The sequence below is a fragment of the Alternaria arbusti genome, assembly GCF_024043155.1.
Source record: "Alternaria arbusti strain BMP 1465 chromosome Unknown scaffold_5, whole genome shotgun sequence".
Taxonomy (NCBI): domain Eukaryota; kingdom Fungi; phylum Ascomycota; class Dothideomycetes; order Pleosporales; family Pleosporaceae; genus Alternaria; species Alternaria arbusti.
This window is the reverse complement of record NW_026249945.1, coordinates 514,074-532,207: the sequence shown is the minus strand read 5'-3', so window position 1 is coordinate 532,207 and position 18,134 is coordinate 514,074. Positions and strand designations below refer to the sequence as shown.

The 18,134-nt window shown below is 51.9% G+C and overlaps 7 protein-coding genes across 7 annotated transcripts; 2 read left to right on the top strand and 5 right to left on the bottom strand.

Moving 5' to 3' along the window:
* Positions 1–1,057: 1,057 nt before the first annotated feature.
* On the bottom strand, positions 1,058–1,918 carry J4E86_004683 (uncharacterized protein; the record flags this gene model as incomplete). The annotated part of the gene is made up of 3 exons (XM_051445221.1): positions 1,058–1,151; positions 1,199–1,268; positions 1,315–1,918. 3 exons carry the CDS (start codon positions 1,916–1,918, stop codon positions 1,058–1,060), a joined length of 768 nt encoding a protein of 255 aa, XP_051303318.1.
* Positions 1,919–2,768: 850 nt separating this feature from the next.
* J4E86_004682 (uncharacterized protein) lies at positions 2,769–4,354 on the top strand (the record flags this gene model as incomplete). Its single annotated transcript, XM_051445220.1, has 3 exons — positions 2,769–3,078; positions 3,126–4,096; positions 4,145–4,354. 3 exons carry the CDS (start codon positions 2,769–2,771, stop codon positions 4,352–4,354), a joined length of 1,491 nt encoding a protein of 496 aa, XP_051303317.1.
* Positions 4,355–4,426: 72 nt separating this feature from the next.
* Positions 4,427–5,308, bottom strand: J4E86_004681 (uncharacterized protein; the record flags this gene model as incomplete). Its single annotated transcript, XM_051445219.1, has 1 exon — positions 4,427–5,308. The coding sequence occupies one exon, from the start codon at positions 5,306–5,308 to the stop codon at positions 4,427–4,429; it is 882 nt and encodes a 293-aa protein (XP_051303316.1).
* A 418-nt stretch (positions 5,309–5,726) lies between these two features.
* On the top strand, positions 5,727–6,457 carry TVP23 (Golgi apparatus membrane protein tvp23; the record flags this gene model as incomplete). Its single annotated transcript, XM_051445218.1, has 3 exons — positions 5,727–5,823; positions 5,906–6,241; positions 6,303–6,457. 3 exons carry the CDS (start codon positions 5,727–5,729, stop codon positions 6,455–6,457), a joined length of 588 nt encoding a protein of 195 aa, XP_051303315.1.
* Positions 6,458–6,649: 192 nt separating this feature from the next.
* J4E86_004679 (uncharacterized protein) lies at positions 6,650–8,096 on the bottom strand (the record flags this gene model as incomplete). Its single annotated transcript, XM_051445217.1, has 4 exons — positions 6,650–7,004; positions 7,072–7,291; positions 7,380–7,727; positions 7,895–8,096. 4 exons carry the CDS (start codon positions 8,094–8,096, stop codon positions 6,650–6,652), a joined length of 1,125 nt encoding a protein of 374 aa, XP_051303314.1.
* A 3,100-nt stretch (positions 8,097–11,196) lies between these two features.
* Positions 11,197–12,907, bottom strand: J4E86_004678 (uncharacterized protein; the record flags this gene model as incomplete). Its single annotated transcript, XM_051445216.1, has 5 exons — positions 11,197–11,998; positions 12,050–12,438; positions 12,488–12,642; positions 12,694–12,786; positions 12,832–12,907. 5 exons carry the CDS (start codon positions 12,905–12,907, stop codon positions 11,197–11,199), a joined length of 1,515 nt encoding a protein of 504 aa, XP_051303313.1.
* Positions 12,908–17,486: 4,579 nt separating this feature from the next.
* J4E86_004677 (uncharacterized protein) lies at positions 17,487–17,696 on the bottom strand (the record flags this gene model as incomplete). The annotated part of the gene is made up of 1 exon (XM_051445215.1): positions 17,487–17,696. One exon carries the CDS (start codon positions 17,694–17,696, stop codon positions 17,487–17,489), a length of 210 nt encoding a protein of 69 aa, XP_051303312.1.
* Between the last annotated feature and the right edge of the window lie 438 nt (positions 17,697–18,134).

Sequence of the window (18,134 nt, the reverse complement as noted above, 5' to 3'; positions counted from 1 at the left end):
CACCGCGGTGTATCCGCACCCCTCATACCAATGAACCTCGCAAACATCCTCATCTTGATCTTTAACCGTTCCAGCTCACCTAGTTTACAATTTTCGGGTAAGGCATCGCTGGCGTCTAAGAAGGGTTGTTGCCAGTTCATTGTCTGGGGATATTGGTTTGTGAGGTCTGTTGAATTTGTTTGGGAATAGTAGGCAGCTAGCGCGTCGAGTTGCGCTTCGGTGAGGAGGAAAAGATCGAGCATTGTAGAGGGGAACTCGGGTGCTGGTATCCCTGTCTCCACGTGCACTATGGGGGCGATGGTGAGGCGCATTTCGGCAATTTTATTTGCAAGGGCTGGGTTGCGATTCCATGGTGACATCTTTCTTGCTATTCGCCTTTGCACAATGCTCGATGTAGGACTTATTGCTTTGTTGATTCCGTTTGTATCGCTCATGCGTCGGTTAGGCATATGTTCGTTTGGTAAAGAGATCCTGGTCGGGCAAGGGCTTGCTGAATGAAGAAAGTTTGCTGCAGGAGGACGTGTGCGACGATATTTGGTGTGAACCAGCCGGGAGTGTGTAGCATGCAGGGTTGAGGGGTCGCCGTAGTATATAAAGGCGACACAAACGGGCGTGGCGGCTGTCAGAAGAATGGGTTTTGTTGGAGCTTTGCTCTTTGTTAAGACACCGCCGCTCAAGACTTGCTCTTCTGACTCCTAGTATCTCGTGAAGAGTAGAGCCTTTGTCTTTCTCCTGTCACGTGTCCATTGTCTCCGTGTGGATGATGGAAGGCTGCTACTGCACAATGTTGCGCATCCATGGTAGTGATGGTAGTGCTTGATGAAGGCGGGGGCTGATCACCCTTGTTGAGGATGCGGTGGCGTGTTGGCTTACATTGTGATGCGTTGGCAAATCTTTCACGATCTGAACGCCGCTGTACAGCTCCGTTTCAGACACGACCAGCGGTGAATTTGTCAACCTCTTCGTTTTCGAAAACTGTGGTGGGTATAGATAATGGGAATGAAGGCCTTGCATGCGTCAGGTATCTGAAGGCAGATAGCGTCAATGGAAGGAAGCCTCAAGCGTCGAGAATGGCTTGGAGAGACACATCGTTCTCGGCGCCACCAACTGGTTCGGTATTTTTCCAGAACTTGCTCAAGTGCCTTGCACCACTGTGAAGGTGTTAGTACATACTTAGAGGTTTGAGACATTGGCTTACCTGTCGCATAATATGGTGACGATGCGGTGTCCTGGGCCAAGTGTCTTTGCAAGTTTCGTGGCAGCGACGCCTTCAATAAGTCAGTGCCGCCTGCTGTTGAACGCTTCACAACTTACAGTTCACAGCACTAGAGCTTCCAACAAAGATGCCATCGTGCTCAACCAACCAGCGCGCCATGGAAATTGCTTGCTCGTCGTTAACCCTGATGGCATCGTCGATCAGCTCCCTACCAACGTCGAAGTTGTGAGTCACTCTGTTGATGCCGATCCCTTCAACGATTGTGTCCACTTGGTGTCGCCGCCGCGTTCCTTCTCTTTCCTTGGGGTCGAACATAACACCGTACTTGACGCGGTTGAACAAGCCGCTGCCAGGGGGATCCGCAAGGACGACCCTGATGTCGGGTAATTTGGACTTCAGGAATAACGCTACTCCAGAGATAGTTCCTCCAGTGCCAGCGCCGCTAACGAAAGCATCTACACGACGCCCAGTTTGCTCATAGATCTCAGGTCCCGTGCCAGTGAAGTGTGCGCGCCAGTTGGCTTCCGTTTCGAATTGATCGGCGAACAGTCCTCTCCCAGGCTTTTCGGAACTTGCGGTGTGCTCTTCTGCTCGCGATCGTGCGAGGTTGACAAATTGTTTCTGGTCCACGATAGGCGCCGGGCGCACTCTTTCTACTTCAGCACCAAGCTTCAGGAGGAGATCTGACTTCTCGATTGCCATGTCGTTTGGCATACAGCTTCGCTTGTCAGCCAACACACCTCTGAGTCAGATGACGACTTACATGTGTGCTTTGTAACCTCTTGCTCTGCAAATAGCGGCTAATGATATACCAGTGCTCCCCACAGTGCCTTCGTATATGGTGTCACCAGAGTGTGGGATCAAAAGACCCTTCTCTTCAGCCTGTTATGAGAATCAGCAAACATACATGATGTAAACCGGAGGCGGAGTAGAGTCTTCTCGTACCATCTCGATGATGCTTAGAGCGACTCTGTCTTTTGGACTGTTGCCGGCTCCGTTGAGGAACTGTTATTCACGTTAGCGACATTCCAGGGCAAATAAATCCATGCAAGTATTCCTACCTCAGCTTTTGCAAGTATGTCACATCCTGTAAACTCCGAAAGTGACTTGATTTTGATGAGGGGCGTGTCGCCTATGCATCCTTCGATGCCTTCCTTGATGTTGACGGCGCCGTGCCCACCACCAAATTCCAGTAAACTCTTCTTCAACGTTTCCAAGTCATTAATTTTTGCGAGTTGCGATAGCCATTTTTGCTGCTGCGCCAGAAGTTGATCTGCATTATCTATTCCTTCTATCGACCTCTTTTTGTTGTATGCAGTCGTCAGAGCAATCCCTAGCAGCAAAGCGCCTAAGAGGTAATATTTGGAGCGATCCACCATTTTTCAAAAAGTTGGGGAGTTGTGGCGTGCAGTTTGCAGAGTTGACGCGATCGGAGCTGGTGGTATCCCCGTCTTGGCGCGGCTTCCCGCAAAGCTCACCACGTGCATTCGCGCGGAAGACCACAGCCACCACTGCTGTCGCGACGCATTCGTGACAATTGTCTCTGGCACCAATGGACTCGCCGCTCGCCACGCAGCTCTTCCGCCAGCTGTTCTCGCATCGAGCGTCGCAATGTCTTGCCCGCGGAGCTCGACCAGCGCTCGCAGGCGCCCGCGTACCACACCACCAAAGACGAGGCAAGGCCACACGGTTGGGTGAGGGAGAAACGAAGCGCGAGAGCAGATGGACGCCGAGGAAGAATGCATTCCCGCACGAGAGGACGGAAGAGTTTGAGAGATACCCAATGGTCACAGCGGACATGCTGCGGAGTAGGAGAGAAAGACCGCGCAGAGTCAAGATGTTGTTGCGCGACTTTATAGAAGGTTGGGAATCTTGCCTGTGGTGTAGTACTATACTGATGGATTCAAAGACAGCTTGTACAACCCCAATTACGGCTACTTCTCCAAGCAAGTCGTCATCTTCTCTCCGGGCGATCCATTCGACTTCAACTCCATGGGCTCTGAGCACGAATTCTTCCAGCAGCTGCGGCACCGCTATACCGCCTTCGAAGACGATCTTGATTACCAAGAACCGAACGACCTACGCCAGCTCTGGCATACGCCGACCGAACTCTTCTCGCCTTACTACGGAGAAGCGATCGCACGCTACCTCGTCGAGGACTACAAGTACAATTTCTACCCATACCATGATTTGAACATATACGAAATGGGCGCGGGTAACGGTACAATGATGTTGAACATCCTCGATTTCATAAGAGACGTGCACCCGGACGTGTACGAGCGGACCAAGTTCAAGATCATCGAGATCTCCAGTCAATTAGCCGATCTGCAACAGAAGGGTCTAGGACACTCAGCATATGCGCGAGGTCACTCTGACAAAGTGGAAATCATCAATCGCAGTGTCTTTGACTGGAACATCTACGTCTCCTCTCCCTGCTACTTCCTCGCATTGGAAGTCTTCGACAACTTCGCACACGATGCCCTAAAGTACGACTTCGAAACGGGCCTCCCATATCAATCCCACGTCGTCATTGATCCTCGTGGAGAGCTCTTCGAATACTACTCGCGCACCATAGACCCCCTCGTTACCCAATTCCTCGAGCGCAGACACGCTGCCTGCACCACATACCCACACCCGCTGCAAGGCTCGCGGCTCATGAATAACCTGAAGAGCTTGGTACCGTTCCGCTCTAATATGAGCATGCCGGAGTACATCCCAACGCGGCTGATGCAGTTCTTCTACATGCTGTACGAGAAGTTTCCAAACCACAAGTTGATCAGTAGCGACTTCCACAAGCTGGGCGATGCGGTCGAAGGTATCAATGCGCCTGTTGTGCAAACGAGGTACAAGAGGCAGATGATTCCTGTTTCGACACCTCTTGTAAGTTAATTACTGTTTGATTACAAGGCAGCCACTAATACATCCCAGGTGCACCAAGGCTACTTTGACATACTCTTCCCCACTGACTTCGAAGTCATGGAACCCATGTACACGTCGATAACCGGACGCTTCGCACGAACATACCTACACGAAGATTTCATGGCCGGCAGAGCAGACATTGCGGAGACAACGACGAAGAATGGTGACAACCCCTTGCTGAGCTGGTACAAGAACGCCAGTGTCATGATTACGGTATAGATCAGAGCCATACGGTCCTCTCGCGGTCATCATGTAGGAGAACAATACGAAGATGCCAACATGCATTGGCAGCTACTCAGGCTCCTGTCCCTTCCATGTCTCCTTGACAGCACTTACATCCATCTCACATACCTCAGCATGTCTCAGTATCGCATGTGCCTTCTTCACGACTGGCGCATCGATCATCTTGCCGTCCAATGTCCAAGCCCCTCGTCCAGCTTTGCTTGCCTTGTCATCCGCTATGACTACCCTTGTCGCCCACTCAAGCTCCTTCTCGCCAGGACTGAACGCTTTGTGACACACGGCGACTTGACTTGGGTGTATGCATTGCTTGCCGTTGAACCCGAGCCCTTTGCCATTCAAACACTCTTCCTCCAGTGTCTTGAGCCCTTGCTCGCCCTTGTAGCTCGTACATACCAAGTCAATAGTACTAGGAAGTCTGGCAGCCCTCGCCGCCGTCGCAATCGCACTCCTTGCATACAAAAACTCCATAAGCGAAGGTGTACGCGTGAGACTCATATCCTTAGCAAAGTCCTCTGCCGCAAAGACGAGCCCCGAAATATACGGCGAAGCCGCGCAAATCTCACTCAGATTCTGGATCGCCTTTGCGCTCTCTATCAGCGCTATTATGCGCACTGGCTCCCTCTTCCCTTGTGTCCCTGCACTAGGATGGCGGTCGGGCGAGAGATGCCGTATCACGTCCGTGACGAAATGCAGGTCTGCAGCGCTTTCGCACTTGGGCAGCATGATGGCATCGAGGTGCTCGCCTTTGAGCACTTCGGTCAGGTCATCCAGCGCGAGGCCTGTGTCTACGCTGTTTATCCTTACGCACATCTCTTTTATTCCGGCGGGTCGGGGCTTATTGAGGATGGAGCGGAGGTTGGAGCGCGCTTCGGGCTTCATGTGCGGGGCGACGCTGTCTTCGAGGTCGTAGGTTACGTTGTCGGCGGTCATGGCGAAGGACTTTTCGAGCATTCTCTTGGAAGAGGACGGCACTGTGAGGGGTGTCAGTATGGTACTGGTGGAACTGCTTGTATGGTATGTGAATGGAGTGGTGATGGTATACCGTACATGCACGCCCTCCGTATAATTGGCGCCGCCATCCTGCTTCAGAACTGACTGAATTACTTCCTCCGAGAGGCCTGCCTCGAGCACAAAACTGTATAAGCCTGAATGGCAGAAAGTCATACAGCCGTTACGCACCTCGGACACTGTCGCTAGCCTATGACGTGCGGGGAAGTCGCAGCTCCACCAAAGCTCCCCCCAAACGCCGATCGCCGACGCGTCCCTGAGAAAGCCACGTGAAGCTGATCTTCACACGTCTCGGACTGTTTCCCCCAGCACCACGCACACCCCGACGGCACAAGAAACCATGGAGAACGCACAACAAGAGCCGGCGCCTGGTTCGCTGAGCTGGAGACTAAGCAGTCATCCCATCACGCTGCTTACCTTCCTCACCTTTCGCATCTGTACGTTATCCCAACTTACAAGCTACAGGCACCACATGCATACGTGCCCAGTATGTCACCTTCACAGCTAACTCTCCCCCAGCGTCCCTACTAGTCTACCTCCTCGGCCTCCGCCTCCTCACCGCAAACTTCGTCATGATCTTCATCATCACCATCCTGCTCCTCGCCATGGACTTCTACTACCTTAAGAACATTGCTGGCCGTCGCCTCGTCGGCCTCCGCTGGTGGAACGAAGTCGACGCCAACACAGGAGACGGGCGCTGGGTGTTTGAGAGTCTGGATCCGGAAACGGGGCGCCAGATCAATGCGACGGATAAGCGCTTCTTTTGGCTCGCGCTGTATGCGCAGCCTGTGTTGTGGGTGCTGCTGGCGATTGTCGCGCTCGTCAGCTTGGAGTTTATTTGGTTGACGCTTGTTGGTATGTATCGAATTGCTTTCTTGTGGGCATCGGTAGTGGTGAGCTAACGTTTTGGTCTCAGTTATCGCGCTCGTCCTTACGATTACGAACACCCTTGCCTTCTCCCGATGCGACAAGTTCAGCCAAGCGACGGGCTTCGCCTCAAACGCAATGTACGGTTCGGGTCTCGCGAGGAATCTGGCTGGCGGCATGATCTCTGGGCTGTTCAGGCGGTGATACATTGACGTTTCGGTGTTTGCGCGATGCTTTCGTTTCTCTGGCCATTGAGACAAGCGCAGGAGAGTCTTGTACGATTAGGCACATGGTCTATTACTTGGAGTCTACCCAGGGCATCTATGATACCCTACATCGATCTATCAAATCGACTTCAATGTTCTACGGAGCTATAGTCTGGGGTGTTGTGCTGGCTCAATAGCCTCTCTCGCGGTTCACCTCGTTGATCAGTTTGCCGTTACTTCGGTCCCTCTTTATGTTTTCAACCAACAATTGGAACGCGCGGTCGGCATACGCGTCTGACGCTCCGCTGCAGTGCGGTGTAATCAGGACATTTGGTGCATCCCACAGCGGATCATCCTTAGGCAGAGGTTCGGGATCAGTAACGTCAAGGGCCGCACCACTAATATGTTCCTTCTCTAGAGCAGTGATGAGAGCCTTCTGGTCGATGATCTGCCCCCGCGCGATGTTCGCGATGTAGGTGCCCTTTGGATTGGACTTGTGCAGGAGCTCAAATTCCTCGGTGGAGAGGAGATGCGTTGTCGCTTTTCTAGTTGATGTGTTAGTGAAAAATGATCGAACCGTTTCTCAGTATATGACGTGGGCAGGTTACTCACGTTAGCGGCACAGCAACCACTAATAGGTCGATTTCCTGCTTCAAGAACTCGTGCACATCTTCTTTGCTAGTTCCACTGTACCACGCGCTGGGAATACTGCCATCGGGATCACCAGTTCCAGGGACGATGTACCCGTTGTCGTGCTTGGACTCTGGGGTTTTGCGTGGTGAGGCTGTGTAGGCTATTACGTCCATGCCCATGGCCTTTGCTACGTGAGCGACTGCCGTGGATTAGCATAGCTTCCATGGGCAGCAAGTATGCCAGCAAAAGTTGTGTTTCTCCGTCTTTTCGAAGTTGATTAAACATACCTTGTCGACCAATGCTACCGTACCCCAATATACCCACTCTCTTCCCCACCCGATCACTGACACTGAGTCCCACCTTCTGGTCCCAAACCCTGTTCTTCTGGTTGTCATAAAGCTTAGTGTAGCTATGACTGTGCACCAAATTCATCATGATGACCCATTCGGCAATCTGCGGGCCATGAACGCCATTGGCAGAGCATAGCGGGATCTTAGAGTCAGTGTAGATTGGGTGGCTGGACACGTGGTTCGTGCCTGCAGAGAAGAATTGGATGAGCTTGGTGTTTGGAATGGACGATGCGGATTCCGGGAGCCAGGATAGCGTCGCGATATAGGTTGCGCGCTTGATGTCGTCTGGGATGATATTAGCCACGTTGTGTAACAGGTATAATCGCGGGAAGCATGGAAGCTCTGCAGCTGCAGATGGGTTGTGCTTGTTGGACGACTGGTAACGCGCGAACCCGTCATCTCGGTTTCGATCTCTTCTTCACTGCAAGGTTGTGTGTCTACTGCCAACTAACCTTCAGGTGCGTCCATCTCCGACTTGCCACCTTCCCACTTGACTTGGAAGTACTTCACTTCCACATCGTCAAAAGCTTCTCTGAGGACTTTCAAGCCACGCTCGCATAGCTCTTGAGGCCAGTGCAATGCGCACAGCACAAGCTCCTTCTCTTTCGATGCATTTCGAGACGGTAAATCTGGACCTCCTCCCATCGCGACCATGCTAGCTTTAGAGACAAGTAGTGGGTGTGGACTGAGGGTCTAAAGAAGAGCTGTAAAGTCCGATATGCGAATTGATCGTGCTGGTGATGGCGAAAGTCGAAAGTCGTACCTCATTGCTTGGTAATGACGATGGAAGTGGGGATGGAGTCGGTACGTATACCTAGGTACGCTACATGGTGGGGTATCGCCTTCCTTCCCCTTCGCCCTGACCCTTGAAGTCATGACGTTGTTTAGATCCTTAAAGTCTAGAACACGCACACGTCCTTGTGCCATATGTTGCGACTCCGTTACTTAACTTTATCAATGATGCTTTCTGGGGGAGTATGAGTAAGAGCTAGGTAGGCTCAAAGATCTGTGCCTGGTGTTATGGGAGACATGGCTTATGTGAACAATGTGTTTGTGACATCAGCGCCTGTGTTGAAGGCTCATCTTGTGCGACGTTAAATTTAAGCTGATTCTAAGAGTTTTAGCTACACTCTGCTATGCAATACTAGGTAATTACGGTCTGGGATTCAGGATGTAGTGGAGTCGCCAGCCAGCAGTGGAAGCTGTCACACCACCACGCTAATTGCACCGACTGACATCCGCTCTTCTTAGGAACCTATGCACTATCAGATATTCATCACTGGCCTGCGCAAGGGCTTCCTGGCTTTAAGAGCGAACAGCGCAGTAGAGATGTGCAACATCGCAGGCCGATTTTGTTGAGTTAGTGCACGTCAGCTGTCAAGGCATACACAACATATTTCAGTGCTCATAGTAGCATGGCCATGTCGAGACATGTATTGTTCCAAGTCTGCGATGATTAGAAAGCATACTTCGTGTGGATTCTATCGGCCTTAATTATGTGTAGCAGGCTCGAGGGCGACTGGAAAGAGCCTTCAGTACGTGAACGTGGAGCTGCACGACTATCACGCCGAACTATACGAAGGGAGAGCCTGATGCTGTAGGCGACGCGGATAATAACAAATCTTTCCGCCGCGGACCGGTCCACTTCTCTTATTCAGGCGCACATGGAAAACGGAGCATGGTCGCAGAGTCTGTCAGGAGCCCTGCGTACATCTATCGCACGCAAGCTGAAACTGAGTCGACTTTCATGCCTCGTGTGGGGCCTCAACGTCCGACTTCGAAGCCGCTCCCACAACCCATGCCTTCGTCGACAACTCTTCTATCGGACCGTCCACGACGCACCACGTAAGGCTATAAGTGCCGAAATTATCATGTCTGACAAGTCAATACATCCCGCAGATACCGACTTCGCTATCGCGTCCAGCACTTGCCCCCAGGGCACATCAGCCCTCAATCTCGGTTGCTCTTACGGCCTGCTGAGCCGAGCCGTTGGATAAATCCTGCCTCGAGAAGCGCGGGCCACGCAACACCCATGTCACGTCAGGCCAACCGCTCTGCGGCCCAGATACCTGTTCCTGCAGCTCGAGCCGAGCACGCGTTCATGCCTGCTCCTAAAGAGGCGTTTCGCTATACCGATAAAAACAAGGGGCCGCTGTCAAGATGCGCCCGTGTACCCACACGTGGAAGGGGGACCTTCTCTTTCCATAACGTTCCTCCATCATTTCAGTCGCGTGTCTTCCCGGGGAACGATGTTCTGGAAACTGGGGCCTTTTGTTGAGGAGGATGTGCAAAGGGAAGGAGTAGTGCAGATCCATTCTCACCATGCAATGTGAATGTGACCTGATTCCCTTGCTCCTGCAGCCGCGGAAGTGGAAACAATTCTTTTTGAAAGGTGGAGTCAAAAGACTGCATCGCATTGATGGGTTCTGGTCGCTGCTGCTGGGCGGAGAGAGGTGCGGAGTACGGAGGTGTCAGGAATCCCTCTGGAAATGGTATAGCGACCCAATGGCATGGTGAAGAATGGGGCGTAAGCACGGCATAACGCTCATTCGCTGTTATCGAGTAAAGTTCGCAAAATCTCGCGTGCGCATGTCACTACACGAAAGACTAGTCAAAGTCTGTCTTCCACACGACGTCGCTGATGGACCCGAGCAAGGGTTCCATCATCAGGGAGGAAAGGATGTGCCTCCCATTACCACGTTTTCTGGGCTGTTTCTTTTTGCTCGGCGACATCTTCCCTGACCCTGCCAAGATCGACATATCATATGCTTCGAATTTACCCATATTACCGGTACAAGCCAGGTCCCGGCCCGTTCAAAAGCGATCGCACAACGGCATTGGACGTTCAGCCGATCCATGCGGCAGCGGACGGGTGGAGGTACGCGAGTAGAAGTAAGGTTTTCGATGCGTTCGGCTCTTAATGTACGTATTTTATTGTAGGATAGCTATACTGGCTATATATGTGAGCTATGGTAGAGCTACTACCAAGAGAAGCGGGTCTTAAGTTCGCGTGGAAGGCAAGCGTGGGAGCCGACGAGCTTGTGGCTTCGTGCGATGCTGAATCCGGTACATGCGAAATGATCGACTCCGTACAAGGGCGAGAAGAGATCGCCTGCAATGGTGATACCGGGAATGATGAGTTGCACCGAGTTCCATTCCGTGCAGCGAACAAATGTGTAAGAATACAGTAAGAAACGACCCGGAGAAAGGAACTACCACGGCCTTGGCCAGGCGACAAGACTGTTGCTGTTGCAGTGACAGACTGTCATTTGCATACACACCCATGTATCCTTTCAGACAAGGCGACGTGTGCTGGGGCGGGTGTAGTGATGCCCAACCCCTCGTTCGCCTTTGGCGATGGATCAGCGATAGAGTCTGTGAGGAGGTCTTTGAACTCTATATCAGCAGTACACCTAGTCAGAGATGCCAAGCTAGTGGTCTGACATATAGTTCAGAGACAAAAAGGGAATGGCGTCACTCATTGACATGAGAATGGCTGCGTTGAGGCTGATCCGTATCATGGTCTCGCGCAAAGACCGCGTATTCTCTGTCGCGACCCATGGCCATATGCTGGTGCATGGCCAAGTGTGCTAGTCTCGTGACTGCAACTCGCTGAACTGGGAACCTCGATTCGGCTTGCGTGTAGTAACGGGTAAATCAGACGGTTGATTTCATACCCATAGCATGATCATCCCAGATTCAGCACTTATGTGATGTGATGGAGTGTAGCGAAGGAAAATTGTTGTATTCATGCTCAGATCTTAGATTCGTAGTCTGGAGGATGCAGTCCGAGTCCTCCTCTTGCCATGGATGATCTAGGATCCCAGTCGACATGGGTAGCCGCCCGTGATTGAGGTCTTGGAGTCGAAAAGCTCAGTGTCGGGCTCTTGTAGTCGCGCTGAGTTTCTTTGTGGAAATGATCCGGGGTGTCCGATCGCTCGTTTCCCATAGCGTAGCTAGCAAGTCCAGGAGTACCATAGTATGCATCTGCTGTCGATTTCGGCTCGAAGTTCTTCATTTCGAAATGGCGTACATCTTCCTGGGGATTCCTAGCGTCCAAGGACACAAATTCGCGGTTCTTGCTGAATTTGCTTCTGATCAAATCTCGCCAGCCGACCACCATGCTCCATCGGCTAAGCAGGAAAAACACTTGGAGACCGGCAATGGATAGCATCATCAAGATTGCTGTCACTGTAGATTGGTCGACAGCGAGGGATTGGCCGAGTTCATAGCATGGCTCTGGGCCTTCTTCGGCGTGTGTTACCAGACAAACGACATACGGAAGGAATTTATCGAGGTCCTCAGTGGCGTGCGATGTTACGGAGTTCAGCCAGATGAAAACGATAGAGAAGAAGATGACGTCCACGAGGATGAAGACCACGATCGTTATGCCGCGCCACTGCAGGTATAGGACTTTGCGAACACGCCGGTAAACAGCTCGTGCAGATCGGTTCCGTATGCTAGTCGTGTAAGAGGGGAGGCCAGCGCTGCTTTGTGTTTCGGTCTTGTCGTCGCTGAACATGTTCTGAAGGTACACCTTGATACAGTATACGAAGCTGACAACGATGTTAGTAATGTCGTCTCATTGTCTCTCCCGAGTGACTTACGTTGCGACCTGAATGACCATAGCTGCACCTGCAATGGCCAACAAGGGACCCCAAAAGTCTTTCATTGAGTGCTCGGCATTGACGTGGCAGACGTCACCGAATCTGAACGAGACTCCAGTGATCGTGATAGTGATCGTGAAGAAAGTGGCTGCAACTGACCAACCCAGACCTTGCGCCCAGTAGAAGAACTTCTGTCCTGGCGTGACGTCCCAGCAGATCTGAAGATGCATCGAGAGAGCACGAATGAAGATCCAAACTGCCATCGACATACCTCCAGAGATGAGGAAAGCACCGGAGAAAGCACACGTCAGACTTGAGTACATATCATTTGGGGTGATCTCATCGTAGCACTGCTCTGGTTGAGCACCAAAGGGTATTACGAAGCCAAGCTAAAGTCGATCAGTAGATGCAGGCTGGGTAGGCTGAGTTCAGACTTACTGCCATGAGAATTGCGGCTATGATGAGACAATAGCTGAGATAATGTCGACGAGTCTTTTCGGCCGGCAAGACCAAGTACGTGATGAGCAGGATGACCAGACAGATGAGACCAGCCACATTGAGCGCTTCAGCTGCGCGATAGGCGGTATTGAAACCTAGAAAAGGTTAGGAACGTGAATCTCAATGTGGGCTTTCCAGGTACCTACTTTCTGGGTACAGGAAGTCTGTCAGAGGACAGGGCAAGCAGCAGATAATGTCACTGCCTGGTGTAACTGGCGCACAAAACCTTCCAGCAAGAACTATGAATGTCAGCAACTGTATAAAAGCTAAATGAGAGCACTTACAGCCATCGAACCCAAATTTCGACACATCATAGAAAGGCGGCGGGCATTGTCCCCGCAACAGTGTGGTGTTGGCCATGTCGAATTTTCTTACTCTTCTCACCAAACGAACCGAAGCGTTCAGTTAATATGCAGCATGAGAGTCCTTCCAGCGGTGATCCCCACTCTTGTCCGAAGTGCGATGTAACAGGGTTATAGGCAGTACGTGGACCCTACCGGCAAGACTGTCTCTGAGCTTCAGTCAAGCGCGGACGTGGGCTGGTATAGGATGGCTTCTTGGAAGACAATGCCGTGTAGATGAAACTGGTGACAGTATAGGCAGTGTCAGGCGGAACGGATGTCGCAGATGAGAAAACGAAACGATTGTGGAGTGAGTTGGTTGCCGTTAGCTCGAACGCGGAGAGTCTAAAGAGTGAATAATGTTTTGGTCGGATTAAGGGCGCGTAGGGCCGAGCAGATGCAAAAAGAACGACGGGACGTTTTGGCAGAAGTAAGAAAAGCCGTCACGGCATGAGAGCGAAGCCGCAGTGATGCAGGAAGACGGCCTGGTCTTGAATGTGGCTCCTGGTTGGGCGGCCTGGGGGTAGGTCAAGTGGGTGCGGCGATCCAAAAGGGAACGGACCATCTTCACCCCTGCAGGTACACTTCTCCCCTGGTTTAGCGCGGCCTCACCCCCAGAAGCTTAGTGGCCAAGACATGCGAGGACGGCTAGGATTCGTAGCAGAGGGCGGGTCTGCAGACATGGATTATGGTTGGGTTCAGGAACAGGGCTCGCATGCGCAAGGACACTGGCTCGAAGGAGCCGAAGGCAGCACGGTCAGCTCGCATGTCTTTTCCCAGCTCGTGCATCGTGATTCGCGACAACGGACAAAGGGCTTCCCACACCGAAGCGCGACAGCATCCAAGACGGCATCCACGGGCGTCTAGCAAAGATCTTTGCGGCGTAGTAGCTCGCAGAGGTTGAGATTAAAAATCCCCCCTTCCAACAGGATCCTTTTGTGGAGAGGCCCAAATCATCGGTTCTGGTGGTGTTGCGATGGAGTCGAGACTCGACAGGCTGCCTGCAGGATTGGCTTTCCAGCCACCACGGATCTGCGAGATTGCTGCTGACTGAACGCCCAGCACTGATGCTATCGCGAGCCTTCTCGTACAGAACTGTCTGGCGCGTCCAATTGACTATCGGCAACGACCCTCCGAGAACCGTTGAGGAAATCAATAGCTCGCTACAAGTGGTCCCGGGTCATCGTTCACAATCCCTAGCGGTTCATCACTGGCGTCCGGTGGCGGGAAGCCCAACTGCTCCTCGATCCACTTGGTCACCATGAAGAGTGGCCATCGATCGAGGTCTCCTGCTGTGGACCTGTGAACTATTCAGCTTGCTTGTGCCTGCTCTGCCGGTTGGAGTAAGCAAAAAACGCGCGGGAAGCACGAACTGTCCCATAAATCTCCGGTCTGACACCTGCGTTGAGAGCCTCGATCGTAAGCTGCACCAACCAGGCTCCGGTGAGCACTGGGTGGCGTAGTTAGCTCTGCAACGTCCGGCGGTTTCGAGCACTCTTTCCCGCGTTAGCGCCGCTTGGTGGGGTTCCCCAACAAACGCGTGCCGACGCGTAAAAACTTCTCGTTGTTTTAATCGGGTCACGATACTGACTCGATTAGGACAGGCTTCGTCATTGTGATGCTGCGCCGCTGACTTGCTTGTGGACACGAGTTTGTGTTGTCCGAACGTTGGATGAGGTCTGTCCACGGGTGGCAGGTCGGCACGTGTCCTGACCCTGTCTGGGTATGACGCACGAACCGACCATCCCAACTCGTTCCCAAAGCATCTATGGATGTCTCAAGTATAGCATTTTCTCGCAGTGACCTGCTCTTGATGCACCCTCATCGCGCGATGATTTCTGGCCTTTTCAACTGGCTTGTGGGAAGGGCGCTATGCCTCAGAAACAGTGTGGTCCGTCTGAGGTAGCGAGACGGAGAACGCGCATTAGCCCTGCACTGTGCCTGCAGAAACCCCTTCGCCTTCTTACGCATCGTTCGGGCTGGAGACGCACAAAACTCTGATTGGCGGACATTTCAGCAGACTTCTTCTTGGTACATGTTGGCCCGTACTCACGAACCACCGCCTGAAAGGCAAGATGAACCCGAGCCGCTGTCGTCGTTCGTGCCGTTGGATTCGTGGGGAAGTGAGGTGCTGGAGCAAGTTCAAACGGTTCGGTCGTCTTGGTTCCGCCACTCTATATGTGCCTAGGCTCATGAAACCCGCGTGGGAGTATCTATCCCAACATACTAATCATTAGCCTTCTGCCCTGCAAGGAGACCGTCGTCGCCCGAAGTCACCAACTGCCTGGTTCAGACTACTCTGTCTCGTATAACCCAAGGACCTGGCTTGCCACGTCTGATCTACCACGAGCTACTCATCCCATGGTTCTGCAGAACGCTAAGAGGCGCTACAATCACTTCACACCATCCGCAGCCTGCACGAGCAAGTACTTGCGACCCAAATAGAACTTGAGGAACGCCTCGTTTGTGGGTCAGTATGCGTAGAGGCGGTAAACCATCGCGATTGGGGAGCTGGTCCGAACCAGAACGTCACAATCCTTCGAAGCATCTGAGAGTAGTCGGCCCGTAGTCAGATCAGTACATGTGTCTCGGCCCTGGGCATATTGTGACTACATGTCTACACTTCGGTAGGTTACATCACAAAACGCCCTTGAATTGCGTACTCTGATACTCGTGTCACGGCCTGAGAGGTCTGCGGCTGACGTCTCAGAATCACTCGGCAGGCGGAGTAATCGTTCTCCGCATGAACCAAGGAACCTACCATGAGAGCGGCAGCCTTACCAGCCGTGTTTTCAAGCACTCGATGCCAGCATGCAAAGGATAAAATATGATTGGCATCCGTCAGGCGCTATCGAAGCCCGCATACAACTGCGATAACCTCCCCACCTCATACAAGGAAATCATTGAACACCCTAGAGCCTACGTTGACGTAGGGCCACCTACTTTGCACATTTTCATATTGATGTAAGCTCCAGGATGTTCAGCTGTTCTCTTGTATGAGGTGTTCCGCGAAAGGCATCTTGACAGGCGACTGCTATGAACCAGGAGCAAGACGGCATTGAGCCGTCGATATCTCATCTCGATAATACGATCAGCTCGCCATAAGTACGCCATACCTCCAAGCGACGCACGAACCCATGTTTGCTATGCATTACCTCCAGCCCTATAAGCTCGCGTCGATGAACCCGTCAAGCCTTATCGCCTTATGCGATCTCTTATACCAAGGTAGACAGTATTCCATCGACATACTAGCTACATCTATGAGTGAAATGTAGGTCATCCCGCTTCTCCCTCCACATTACGACCCTTTCAAGGGTCTCGAACTTGGACCCCAAGAAGCCGTCTTCCAATGCAACCCTCGGTGTGGTGGCGGGTATGGCGTTTGTCAACGGGCGTGGCTGTCGTTTTGGGATCGATGTCCGGACGGGGATGTTGGGACTTCGAGCCACGAGCCGCATTGCCTTCGCTTATGCTTGCGACGTGGTTATAATGAACGTATACTATTGCTTGACAACTACATGATGGCCTTGGGGACATAATCATCTGGCATTCAGCTATCGGGACTGGAAATGGGTTCAGCAGTGGCGAGGAGTAGAGGTCTACTCGACACTCTCGTACAGTACGTAAAGCGCTGCTGGCGTCAGATCCTTCGTCCCATTTACCAACGTTACCGAGTCCTTGGGTGAGCGCAGATACGGGACGTTCACTGGGATGACAAGCCAATCGATTGAAAAATATCAGGATGTGGAAAGATCGGTGTGCTGAAGTGACCTCCCGTGCTGCCGAAAAAGCAAGTCGTGGCCCACCGGAAGGGTCTCGACGTTCTGGGACGGCACGCCTCGTTGGTGCTATTGGTAACGTTGACGCTGGAGTATGTCATTGGTTCATTCGGAGTTTTTTCTCAGAAGAAAAGCAATTTGGCACTGTGATGTGGCTGGCGTATGATCGTCCGCCATTTATCGAGTACAACGACCTTTAGTAATGCCAACCACATGGTTACTGTCACTGTCACTCTGCACTAAAAACATGGCATGATTGTACAGAAAATGTTACATCTACATCTTTCCGAGTATACGAAAAGTAGGAATCATTGTGTAAATTGAGTTCCCTCTGACACCTACAAACCCCCAAGAATCAAACGACGCTTTAGAGCTTTTTGATCTTCTTTACATCGACTACAGTGCGAAACCCAACACCTCGTTTATCAGGTACATACATAGACACAAAGAGAACAGTTCTCTGACTCATACAGAGCCTAACATTTCTTCAGTTCCCCAGATTTTTCTCACAATGACTCGGACATGCGTGGGTAGCCTGCTACGTGTGACTAGGCATACGTTACAGTCGTTTTCAGGAAATTCCAGCATACCGACCAATGGCCGTAGAGCAAAGCCGGAAATGTATACCAAAACGCGCCACGGAGAAATTCCAAAATTTTTGTTGATACAAGATGAAGCCAGAAGAGTCGTTACTCGCAGACAGATCGGATGCGAACACGCTGCACTTTAAAGTGTCGCAAAGAACCAAGAGCTGAGGAGAAAGCAGTAAAATGAGTCGTGGAGACGTTGATGGTCGTTAGATGGAGCGGGTACGGTTCTTTAGTAGCCCTTTCCAGTCCCACCCATGATACGGTCCTTGGTAGACTTTTGTTTGTACTTCTCGGACTTGGCTACGGCGTTGGATTCATTCGCAGCAATCTCAGCTTCGAGCTTCTGCTGAGCCTCGTGGAGTTTGCGTTGGCGACTAGCTTCCCACTGCTCAATGTCCGCCTGGGTGAGGGTGATCGTGGTGGGGGTGCGTCGGAGCATAGCGATGATCTTGGGTTGTGGATTGAGAATGTGAAAAGATATGCGGATACGCTTTAAGTAGCACGGAACAGGTCTGTATAGAAGGCTGTGTCCCAAGGAGAGGCTGACGGAAGTGATGATGTGTGTTTGTTGTTGATGTTATCCCGGTTTTTAGTGATGTGCAGTTGAGGCAGACTGCAGTTGAGGTGGGATGCAACGGTATGGTCTAAAGAATGACTAAAGTTTGTGTATAGAAGTCCAAGAGAGTGTCGACCGAAGAATCGGGTTGCAGGTGGTGTAGATGAGTTGCGATGAAAGTCGAGGATTTTGTTGACTTGGAGTTACAGTCACGCGCACGCGACGAGAAGAAAGTGCTTTCAAAACAAAGACCAGCTCTTCTGAGACGGAATGACTGGAGTACAGTGAATGTGGCGCGTAACTGTCACTACGCCCTTTGTC